The sequence below is a fragment of the Cynara cardunculus genome (assembly GCF_001531365.2).
Source record: "Cynara cardunculus var. scolymus isolate 2C chromosome LG 13, CcrdV1, whole genome shotgun sequence".
Taxonomy (NCBI): Eukaryota; Viridiplantae; Streptophyta; class Magnoliopsida; order Asterales; family Asteraceae; genus Cynara; species Cynara cardunculus.
In genome coordinates this window covers 2,111,522-2,124,653 of record NC_037540.1, presented here as the reverse complement: position 1 = coordinate 2,124,653, position 13,132 = coordinate 2,111,522, and the positions used below count along the sequence as shown (strand labels likewise).

At 29.0% G+C, this 13,132-nt stretch overlaps 1 protein-coding gene across 1 annotated transcript; it reads left to right on the top strand.

The window, feature by feature from the left end:
* The first annotated feature begins 2,161 nt into the window (after positions 1-2,161).
* On the top strand, positions 2,162-7,180 carry LOC112525594 (IAA-amino acid hydrolase ILR1-like 4). The gene is made up of 5 exons (XM_025135780.1): positions 2,162-2,557; positions 3,189-3,314; positions 3,406-3,720; positions 3,793-3,921; positions 6,611-7,180. The coding sequence occupies exons 1-5, from the start codon at positions 2,162-2,164 to the stop codon at positions 6,992-6,994; spliced, it is 1,350 nt and encodes a 449-aa protein (XP_024991548.1). The 3' UTR covers positions 6,995-7,180.
* The last annotated feature ends 5,952 nt before the right edge of the window (positions 7,181-13,132 follow it).

Below are 13,132 nucleotides of genomic sequence, written 5' to 3'. Positions count from 1 at the left end.
ATATATACATATAATTTATAAAATATTATCCATGTGACATATTGTCTAAATCAATTGTGTTACTATGTCATAAAAATAATATTTATTATTATTTATATCATGACTTTTATATATTATAATTTTTATGGATAATTTTAACTTCTAACAAAATTGGGATGATCAGACTATTTTCGTAAGACCTTTAAGACCATCTTTTTACATTTGAAACTTCACAGTAGAAGACTGTGAATGTGATCTTCACAATGTTTTTTGCTGTGAGTGTTCAAACCTTTTTTTACCTTCACATTGTTTTGTTGTGAAGTTTCAGGTATAAAAATATGGTTTCACGAGTCTCATGAAAACAAATTGGTCTCACGTAAACTCAACCTTATAAATACATATATGTAATATTTGGAAATTGAAATAAAAGATAGATTACTTGTGGGCTTGGATTTGGTACTATTTGGGCCCGATCTAACTAACTTTTTGTCCAATAAGCTTATAGTGATCCAAAATTCATTTTTACTGGTTTGATAAATTGTTGATATTTGTCCATCACACTATCTTTAACAAATTCTTTAAAAGCCTTTTTTTAAATGAAGAATTAAATTTTAAAAAAAATTGCATTTATTTCAACAAATTATCCATTTTGAAGATTATATCATGAAAATATTCCATATATTTAATTAAATATTATTTCTCGCTCATAAATATTTTATTTCAAGGTTATTTATTGGTGAAATACAATAAAAAAACCATTTTACTAATCATTTTTGTAGATATCTCCAAATTTGAAGAAATTTACACTATCTCCAGTAAATTCTCCATTTTAGAGAAAATTATGGAAAATCTGTTGAAGCAAAAAATTGTCCAAAATCCTTAATTTCCATTTTGGATAATCTGTTGGAGATGCTTAGACCTTAAACTTTTATCGAACTTTGAACTTACTAAAACGAATAAATAAATTCTTAAACTTGCTAAAACCAGAAAAACTCAACGAATTTAATTACACCTATACAGCGAAAAAAATGTAATCTCTTTTGATATATCAATAAATTAGTAAAAAATACACGGTAAAAACAAAAGAGTAAATTACATGTTCGTCCATTTGATTAGGTGTTTTTAATGGTCCTTGTGGTTGCAGTTTTTTAACGAGTTACATCCATGTGATTGCGTTTTTTTAGTGAGTTAGGTCCTTATGGTTGTAGTTTTTTAATGAGTTCGGTCCCTATATAAATCAACAACCTCTGTATTCCTATGCTTACATCAGGACTCAGTACGTTGTAAAAATGTAAGGACAAGAACATGACCCATTGAATATCTACCCACGTGGACGTCTATTGTAATTTAATCAAAACAAAATGATTATACAACGTTCCTAAGGATTTAAACGCTCACAACATAAAAATTCATTGACTTTTATTAGGTTCTAATAAGTTAAAATTTATTTGTTCGATTTCAAGAAATTTAATAATTTATTTATTCAAAGAAATTTAATCACTTAAGATATAAAATTCACTGGGTTTTTCACCTTTTCAGAATTTTCGAAACCCTACTAAAATTGATATGTTTCATTCGTCTCAAATTAAGTGTCTTTAATATTTCTTTACTTTCTCTCAAATTAAAAATGTCCTCTGAAATTTAAGTGGTAAACATATTCTTTAATACCTCTTAATTTTGGTTTGTCATCTATCAAATGGTTCATTTGTTGGGATTTGAAGAGATCTGTTAGCTTTTGTAAAAATAAAATAAAAACTATTTATCTTTTATATTTTTACATTAGTTTGATCAATTCAAATTTCAGACTTCAGAGGTAAAAACGAACAATCTTATTGATCTAGATTTCAAACTTATCAAAAATGAAATCAAACAATCTTATTGATCTAGATTTCAAACTTATCAAAAATGAAATCAGAGTTCACCATCTCTTAAACAACTATCCACTTTTAAATGTAAGTTTGTAATTTCCTATTTTACCCTCGATTGTGACATTTGTTCTCTGTTATGAAGGGTAAAGAAACTGTATATATTCTTAAAAGTGAAGGTAGTGGACATAAGAGAATAATGGGTTTTCTTTTAATTAAAATTATAATGAGGAAAGCAATTGACATATCAACCCATGCCCCAAATTTGTGTATTTAGATCTCAGTCTTGTTGTTTTGCCAAAAATCTCTCTCAAAAAATGAGCCTTTCACTCATAATCTTCATCACCATTCTTATTCTTCCATCAATATCTTGTTGCTCAAAAACCATCCATGGAAACAATCAAACCAGCTGCTGTATTGTAAACCCTTTTTTGGAAAATCAAAATTCATCAATCATCAAAGATCATATACTCGAGCTGGCAAATGATGTTGATACAGTGGATTGGATCAAGAAAATAAGAAGGGAGATTCATGAGTACCCAGAACTTGCCTTCGAAGAAATCAAAACCAGCTCCGTAATCCGCCATGAATTGGAGAAGATGAGTATTGGGTATCGGTGGCCGGTGGCCAAGACTGGAGTCGTCGCCGTCGTTGGCTCCGGTTTGCCGCCGTTCGTTGCACTCAGAGCAGACATGGATGCTTTACCCATTCAGGTTCCCTCTTTCTCAAAATAATATTAAAATAAATGATATATATATATATATATATATATATATCTCTGGGTATGTATAAGTTTTCATGCAAGAAGTGCAACAATTTGATCCATAAAAAACTTGCTTTTTATGAGCGAATCTAGTAGCTTAAAAATATTATAGATGGCAGACATGCGGGGGCCAGTCTTGAACGCTTTTCTAATTCTTTAAGCTTCAATTCTGCAGATAATTGGTATATTAATTTAGGGTTTTCTCTCCATTTTTCTAATATGCATATATCTATATAGATATAGATACAGATACAGATGTATGTATCTATATATATGCACTCCTGTTACATATACAATAAAAAATCCATATATATATATACATATACATACATATGACTTTTCATTTACAAACCATTGAGTTCTAACAAATCAATCTTAATTACCGGTCTATTATTATATATAAATATGTATATATAATTTCATGCAAGACATGCAACAATTTGATCCATCAACACCTTTTTAATGAATCTCGAAGGTCAAGAAATACAGTATAATTATATATAATGATTGTTGCTGCTGCTGCTCTGTGTGTGTGTGTCTCTCTCTCTCTCTCTATATATATAATGTGTATATATATATAGGAACTGGTTGAATGGGAGCATAAGAGCAAGATTGATGGCAAGATGCATGCTTGTGGACATGATGCACATGTTGCAATGCTTCTTGGTGCTGCTAAAATCTTGAAACAGCTCGAAAATGAATTGCAGGTAATTAATTAAGATTAATTATGGGTTTAATTTATAATGCCTCAAAAATTAATAAATTATAAAGTAGCTCTTTGGTTGATTATAAGTTTAGGGGACGGTGATTTTGATATTTCAACCAGCGGAAGAACGCGGTGAAGGAGCGAAACAGATGATCAAAGAAGGTGTTCTCGAGAACGTGGAGGCTATTTTCGGTCTACATTTAGTCCTCTCCTCCGATTCTGGTGTCGTTGCATCGAGGCCGGGGGAATTTCTGGCGGGATGTGGTTGTTTCAAGGCGGTGATCCAGGGCAAAGGAGGTCATGCCGCCATCCCTCAAGAATCGATCGATCCAATTTTGGCTGTTTCGGCTTCTATAATTAGCTTACAACATCTTGTTTCTCGAGAGGCTGATCCCTTGGATACTCCTGTATGGAATTGAAATTGATTAATAAAAGATCATACAATAATTAATTAATTAATTAACCCTTTGATTTTGCAGGTGGTTTCAGTAGCAATGGTAGATGGTGGAACTCAGTTTAATGTCATTCCAGATTCAGTTTCCATTGCTGGTACTTATAGAGCTTTTAGCAAAAAGAGCTTCTATGCACTTGGAGAAAGAATACAAGAGGTACTACCTACTTTATATCCTGTCTGTTATATTTTATATATATATATATATATATATATATATATATATAGGGTTAAATTCACGTGAGACCAAGGGTTTTTCGTGAGACCTGTGAGACTAATTTATGTTCATTGATCAACTTTATAAGCCAATGATCTAATGGTCTAAAGTTGCACGGTGGCAATTTTGTAATTATTGAGAAATCTCGTGACATTTATGAATGTTCAAATCTGACGATTGTAAATCTAATCCAAGGGTTGAGAATTGGTCTTACGGGTCTCATGAAAAATCATTGGTCTCACATGATCCCAAGTCTATATATATAGGGTTGGGTTCACATGAAACCAACTTGTTTTCTTGAGACCCGTGAGATCACATATTTACACGTAAACTTCACAGCAAAAACACTGTGAAGATTTAAAAAAAGTCGAACCTTCACAGCAAAAACACTGTGAAGGTTAAAAAAATCACCTTCACAACATTTTGCTGTGAAGTTTCAAGTGTAAAAAGTTGGTCTCACGGGTCTCACGAAAACAGGCAGGTCTCACATGATCCCAAGTCTCTCTCTCTCTCTCTCTCTCTCTCTCTATATATATATATATATATATATATATATGAGGGAAATAGTTTGGGTTACAGTGAGAAAGAGAATTAAGGTGAGAAACGTAAGATGAGACCTCCGGGATGGGATGCATATTAGGATGAGATCCACCAGATAAGTTCATATAATAAGTGTGATTCATAGGTGAGTTTGATATTAAAGATGATCAAGAATTCAAATCTCTTGTTACGCTTTTCATCTTAACTCTCATTTTTAAACGTACGGGAAAATCCAAAAAGAAAATGAAAAACTGATGAACCCTGGTTACTATTCATATGCATGGTACACACATGTCTATACAAGTAAGTGAAGTCGTTTCTTGGTTCTTATGCACATTTGCATACCAAATAAATTGCTTACAAATTATTTGTATGCACATGTACATACCGTTCCGATAAACGGTTACCAAAATATTCGTTTTATTACGGTTTTTCCCTACACTTAACCCTACGTATACAATATACATATGCATATATATATATATATATATATATATATATAAGGGATGTTTACTTTGCAAACCATGTTATTTGTATAAACCGTGCAAACCTCATTCAATCAATCCTAATTTTTATTTGATTTTTGTAATTATAAGAGGTTAACTAATCATTTTTATTGTGAAGGGTGTTAATTATGGATCTTATTAGAGAAATACACGAAACAATTTCATTAAAACATATAAACAATCATATATGAAACAATTTAATTAGATTAAACAATTTCATTAAATTAAACAATAAAATCGACGGATGATGGTGGTTTTCACGGTTTGTACAAATATGAGTGAGTTGCATTTGATCGCTCATATCTCTCTCTCTCTCTCTCTCTCTCTCTCTCTATATATATATATATATATAGTCTAATTAAATTAGAACTAATTAGCTTGTGGTCACTGTGATGTCTAACATGAACCAATCATTTAAGATAATTGATATGTTTCTTAAAATAAAATAGAATAGTAAATTAGTAATTTGTGTTGATTATTCAATTTACTTTAATTGGTTTAATATTCTAATTTACTTTAATTAGTTTAATTATTTTAATATATATATACACACACACAAACACACAGGACCAAAATCCGATGGCCTTCTCTCGCACCCACCACTCCGACGACCTTCTCCGGTCATCTTGTCCGACAAGACGCTGTCTCCTGCAATCGACCATTAACACCCACCTGTGAGCATCTCCAACAGCTATCCCATCTTCTTCCCTCTGACAACCTCCAGATACGACAACCTTCTTCGTTTCTCTCTGGTAGGGATCCCATTCAAAATATTGAGGCTGGTTGTCACACATCGATCCACCATCATCTTGTTTCTTTCTGGTTAGACTGCATCGTTGGTGCATTGTCATTATAGTTCGTCGAATGGGGAGAGGATGGGCGAAAAGCAACTTCGGTAAGGAGAGGGATGAGAGGCGTAGGCTTCAAAATAGGATATTTAGGGCAAATTCAAATAAACTAGGCAACTGTAGATTGAATAATTAATGATTTGATTTGTTATAAACTTTTTTTTGTCAAAATACCCATTTACCCTTTATTTTATTTTAGTAAATAATATTAATTATCTTAAATGATTGGCTCATATTAAATCTCATGATACCACAAATTATCTAGTTCTCATTTGTTTAGGCCTCTTTCTCTCTCTCTCTCTCTCTCTCTCTCTCTCTCTCTCTCTATATATATATATATATAGAGGGATGTTATTCTACACCCTTTGCCATTCCTACACCCTATACAACCCTCATCTCAACCATTCAATTTTTAATCAATTAATTGTTTCCTAATATAAAGTATTAATCATAATTAATAAACTCTATTCATATTCCATAAATATTCAAATCATAATAAATGAACTCCAATCATTTCTATAAATATCTTAATTAATTGGGTTGCAAAGGTTGTACAAATGCACAAGGTTGTAAAAGAAATATACCATATATATATATATATATATATATATACATATACATATATGGGGTCCACATATTTTCGCATAGTATTAATTAGAGTCAAATTCTACCACTTTAAAGATTTAGGAATTGGAATTAGTTTTGACTAATTATATCTTGAGTGGTGATGTATAGGTGATAAGAGCTCAAGCCTCAGTATATCGTTGCTCAGCTGTGGTTGATCTTGAAGGTATCGAACATCCGACGGTCTGCCCAACTGTCAATGACGAAAGGATATACGAGCATGTGATAAAAATCTCGAAAATGATCGTTGGAGAACATAATATAGAAATAAACCCTCCTACGATGGGAAGCGAAGATTTTGCATTCTATTTGGAAAAGATTCCAGGCACCTTCGCTTTCCTCGGCATGAGAAATGAAAAAGCGTCAATCGTCCATTCACCGCATAGTCCTTACTATACAGTTGATGAAGACGTACTGTCCACGGGATCTGCACTTCATGCTGCTTTCGCATATACATACCTCTTAAACGCATCAAACGCTTGTAGTTCATATTAGTAGAGAAACAAAATAAAGACGATGGAAACAGATTCGAAACGTTCTCAAAAGGTCCGATAATTGAAGCATAGTTTGTGATACAATATGCAAGGACTCATATTGGAGTTGAAGGAAGTTCAAGGACTTGTTTTGTAAATCATCAAATCATGAATAATGTAAATATGTTAAAGTTGGTCATTGGATCTCACCATTTGGTTTATTTACATTTACTTGATAAATATCCATACTATATAATATTTTTTTTTACCGCATCCAATAAAATCAGTCTTATTTTTTACATTTTTAATGCATGATTTGATCTGATTTTAATATAAAAATATACATATATAACCACCTTTAAATTTACCCGACTTTAAGTAACAACCATAAAAGAAAAAATGACAAAAATAATATCTTGAAAAGATATACTTCTGTTGTGAACCATTGAATAAAAAGAAAACGACCCCACAAATGTCACAATTTATACATGTGGAAATATTTGTGACATTTCAACAGTCACGTTTTTAGTGTTTTTAAAAATAACGTTTAATAATTTTATTAAGATGCAACTTCTGAATCATTAAGAAGTGAATCTTGTTTGGTAAAAAAAATGTGACTCTTAATGATTCTAAAACTCTCTGAATAGTTTTGTATCTTGGGTCTCCCTTAACTATTAAGCGTTCTAATTTCATTGTAAGCAATTACCAAACAATTATATTTCATTTTTCACTATATCATGAGAGTCTCTTAATCATTCTGACCACTTAATCATTCTGTACCAAATCATTCAGCAACTGCCAAACAGTCTCTCGGCTATTTACAACTCTATTTTAGTTTTAATAATTGTAGATTTAAGTTTATTAATCATCGCATCTTGTGTCGACAGAGGTTTATTTCTGTCAAACGGGTCTTAATCGGTATAAAACGAACCTTGTTTTCTAATTGGTTTGTTGGGAGGTAAATGTTTTGTTTTGTTTTCCACTTCTATGCACGTATTTTTTTGAAGTGTTATGTCAATTCTTTATGGTTAAATCGCTTTCGTTAAAGATGTTGTCATGTCTATTTAAGATGGGTTGGTCTCTGTTAGTAATAAAGCCAATGCATCATCAATACAATTTTGTCAAAAACAAATTATGTTGTTTGTATATAATACGATCACGGGTTGTTAGTAAAAGGGAAAAGTTAAAAAAAACACACCCAGTAAAGTACAAAATATCTGATTTTGAATGATTCAGTGATTTGAATCCCTAAACAATTTTTTTGAATAGTAAAACCCTTAATCTTTTTAAAAATCTGGTTAAATACATCATAGTCATTTGTAAAACAGGTTACTTGTGATAAAAATTTGGGAAAAGTTCAAAAAAACCAAACAAACTATTTGATTTTGAATGATTAAATCTCTGATATTTTTTTTAACAAACATATTCCGGAAAAAATTCCTAAATTTTTTTTCTAAATAATTTCTTGAACTTTAAAATAATGAACATAAAAAATATACAGTTTCTCTCGTCGACAACAAAGTATAATGAACCAATTAAACAGAGAAATATTATACCATTTCCATTATAAATCCTCTCATCGACGACAAAGTATCTATTTATACTTTGTGCATAACTTTTGTATGCTTCAAAATTAGTAATGAAAATGATATAATTTTTTCAGTTGGTTTATTGTACTTTATTGTTGGTGAGAGATATTTTATATATTTTTTGTACAAAAAAAAGTTTTGGATTTAATTATTTGTTCAAAATCATTTTATATATTTTTTGGGTTATTTTTTTTCTTAAATGATGTAATTAAAACATTGTGAATAAAATAAAATAATTAATATCGTGCAACTCAAAGAGTCATAGTTATTACCAAAAAAAATCGTCCTTACATATATTTGTTAATAAATAAATTATCGAACGTATAAAAATTGATTATTTGGATTATTTCAATCCAAAAAAATGCTACATATTATAGTTTACGTGTCTCACAAATCAAATAAGTGAAAAAACGATTTTTAAGTCACGATTTTTTTTGATACGTAAGAATTTAATAATATTATTATTATATTGAATTTAATATGTAGTTTGATAATATAAATAATTATTAAGAAAAAGTAACGTTATTTAAGAAAAAACATTAAAAGAGAAAAGAAAATATATATATCTTTTATAGAAATTATGATAAAAAATATTTTTTAGTATTAATTTTTTTAGAATAAAAAATAATATTTGTAATAGTATATATTTATAATTAAATAAGATAATTAAAAAATAGTATAAAAAAGAAAAAGATAATAAAAACAAAAAAAACAAAAAAAAAACAAAAAATGGAATGATTGCATAGGTATAGGTAGGGGGGTGTTAAAAAACTCGACCAACTCAACGCAAAATAATTTAGGGGTGGGCTAAATGCACCCCTATGCATTGCTTAATGCACCCCTATCCATGAATTTCTCCCTCACACACATCAACATCAATACATGTTTTTTACATTCTCAATGCTTGAATGACCCGATTCTGACATGAAAGGGGGTGCCATTAGCATTCCCCATAATTTAACCCGGATCAACCCGATGTCTAGTCGAATTGTAAAATTTTCAAACCGTAGGTATTGGGTTGATATTGGGTTAATATTATTTGAACCAACCCAACCCGATATCTTTTTATTTCTTATATTTAATATGATTGTTGAATTTCTATTAACATATGCATTAGACAATAACACTATCGCGAACGCTCTTCATATACACATTTTTTCAATCTATTCACATATCTATATAACTCATTCGTATATATGTTCAGTAATTGTAAACATATATACGTAAATTGAGAAAATTAACTGAATGTGATATACGTAAGAAACATGGATAAATTGTATCAAATGGTTGATGATGAAAAATAAATTATGAGTAGAGAAATAACATATTTAAGGTTAGAAGAATATTTTAATGTATCAAAGTATCAACCCGACCAACCCGTACTGGTTGGGTTGGGTTGCACTTTTGTTTGGGTTGGATTGAATTAAGATTTTTCAAACCGCAAACATTGGATTGAGTTGATCAAATGTCTTCAACCCGATCAACCCAATCCATAAACACCCGGAGTTTCATTGGTATAAAGTAGGGTGCCATTAACCTTAAAAAAAAAAAATTCATAGATAGATAAGGATGCATTTACCCACCCATTTATGAAAATATAGAGAAAATTGTATAAAAAGTACAAGTTCTTGATGACTCACTAACTTTGTCGGAAAGAGAATCTTGATTCAGATTTAAAAAACAGAAATTTCATTTTGGTCCCTAAAAATTTGTAATTTTTAGTATAACGGTCACTAAACTTTAAAAACTCAGATTTAATCTTTTATAGTTGTTAATTTCCAACGTTTTTTATCCTTTAGTGTGATAATCCGTTAAATCCATTTAAATAAGAGGTATTTTAGTCATTTTCATTAATTACTTAATTTTATATTAAAATTAAAAAAACATATTGTATTTTTAATTTTAGATCGTAAAACAAAAGAAGTGAAAAAAATGAAAGAAAAAAAATATATTATATTTTTAAATTAAAAAAAGCTCATTTTTCTGTAAGACTTTGAAATATAATATGTTTTTTTAATTTTAATATAAAACTAAAAAATAGCAAAAATAATTCAAATACCCCTTATTTAACTAAACTTAACGAAAAAATTAACGACCGTTAAATAAAAAGACTAAAAGAATAAAAAAAATAACAAATATAAGGGAGCAAATTTGAATTTGTTGTGTATAGAAATTTAGCAGTGAGGCAGGCATCATGACGATTGACCCTGACATACTGTGAATTATTTATGGGTGACGTTATATATACTTTTTTTTTTAAGGTTAGGTTTAATGCGTATTTATATATTGTTAAATATATTTTTATATACTAATTTATTTTTAAAAGATTTTTTTAAGGAGTGTTTCGTTAGAGATATTAACCAGATTTTAATGAGAATGAAAATAAAAATAAATTGTTTGTTTTTATACAATGGGCTCATTTTTTCATAAGCCCAAATTTTCATTCCAAGTTAAATTGTGAGAATAGAAATTCGTTCTCATTTTCATTCTCTGTCATTTTTTTTTTCATTCTTATTTTTATTTATTTGTCTGAACCAAACACCCCCTTTAAATCTGTAAAGTTATGATAACTTTGAAAAGTTGTATATTATGTGTTATGATTCTTTTTTATGTAAGACTAGAATTTAGAATATTAATTAACATATATTTGTTTGTTTCGCATGTGTTCGGTTCACAATGTGCATATTTTTGATGTGTTTGTGAAACAAAAAATATACATAAAAAAATTTCACATTGTAAACCAAATACATTGTAATATAGGTTAATCAATACATTAAATACTATACTTTGATGAAAAAAGTCATGTGAAACAAATCCTTAAAGTAGAAATTCTCATGAATCTAATAAACTTTGGAGTTCTCAAATGAATAAACCCTACTTTCCTATATACATTAACATTAACACATTTCTTTTTAAAAATTCCAGTACATAATTTGACTTGATTTTAACAGAAAAATGGTGTATATAGTAATACCCATTTTCATGTTAAAATCAAGTCAAATCATGTACTAAATCTTTATATTAATATTTTTCAAGAGAAAGTTAATAAGTAGGGATACATTTAGCAATTTGTACGAGTGCATTTAATCCGCCACTTATTTATTCAGAGCCCAAAAATTGAAAAATAAAATTTAGAAAATTGATCAAAATAGTTAAAAACTAATGAAGAAAAAGAGATTTTCGGCAAATTTTTGCTGTAACGAAATCTGTAAAACAAATAAAATATAAGAAAAAAGTGTAAAGTTCTCCAAATCTAGAGAACTCCTTAAAAATAATTACCATGAGAGATGTACAATTTTTTAATTATATTCCACCCAATAAAAAAACATTGATGGATCAAAGAACCTTTGGCCTAGCGGTATCGTAGCCTTTAGCCTTCTAGGAAGTCATGAATTCAAACATCACCATAGATGAGAAAGATGTTAAGTTTATTTGTTGCATTTGTCATATGTAAATATTATATATTTCAAAAAAAAAATTGATGCTAAATGTTTATGAGAGAAATAACATTTTATTACACGTATAAGATATTTTAGTAATATAATTAAGTTGTAATCGTTAAAATAGAGAAATCTGTTATATTTGAAGATTTTGGGCTTTATTTTATTCTTCAAAGATATTTCGGAAAATTTGTTAAAGATGTACTGGCATCCCTCTGTTCACTTTTTAGCGCATGTTTTTTTGACTTTCTTTCTAAATGAACCAAAATAGCCAGAATTTGTAAGCATCCGTTTCGAAACTTGTAAATATACTTTCTCTGAATTAATAATTCTCAAGTCATTTTGCAAAATAGACGTTGTTGCCTGCGAAATAAGCCATCAGAATCATATTTTAATATGAAAAATACGTTTTATAAGTTTGTAAAATAGATAATTAAGAGCTATTTTAAGACACTGAGGATAAACAATGAATAAATGGGACTCATTTCACTTTATGTTAGTTAAATCCTTTGGAAATTGGAATCATTTTAATTTTTGTCAAATGTCAGGGAGCAAATTGTGTGAATAAGCAACTTTCAAAATTCCATCTTGGTACATAAAATATACAGTTTTAAACATTTAAGTACTTGGGTAACCAGTTGAAGCATTAACCGGTTATCATGTTGATGTGGTATTCAACTCAGTATTATTTGCTTATGTGGTTAGTGACATAGATTTTTTTAATCTAAAATTAGTCTTCAACCGGTTACCCAGGTATTTAAATATTTAAAATTTTATATCTTAGGTACCAAAATGAAAGTTTTAAAAATACGTTACCCAAAATAGAAATCAAGTTAAAGTACATTACCTTTTAATACAATTTGTTAGTGTCAAACTCAATCAATAACACATTATATTTTATTATTATAATTATTTTTTTACATATATTAAGTTATTTACCAATGGCATCCTTATCGTCTTATATAATTATTATTTACCAATGGCATCCTTATCGTCTTATATAATGATTTTTTTTGTATTTTTGTCTCTTTGTTGTCTTTTTTTTTATATTAATTTTCTTTTACTTAATTTATTTAATTGTAAATATATTATTATTATAAATATTATTTATTATTATGTAAAAATATTATT

Bases quoted from the DNA above. Each gene is read 5' to 3' on its own strand.
- LOC112525594 (XM_025135780.1), top strand. From the start codon at position 2,162: ATGAGCCTTTCACTCATAATCTTCATCACCATTCTTATTCTTCCATCA. The intron at 3,721-3,792 runs GTATGGAATTGA...TTGATTTTGCAG, and splicing joins CTGATCCCTTGGATACTCCT to GTGGTTTCAGTAGCAATGGT. The intron at 3,922-6,610 runs GTACTACCTACT...GGTGATGTATAG, and splicing joins TTGGAGAAAGAATACAAGAG to GTGATAAGAGCTCAAGCCTC.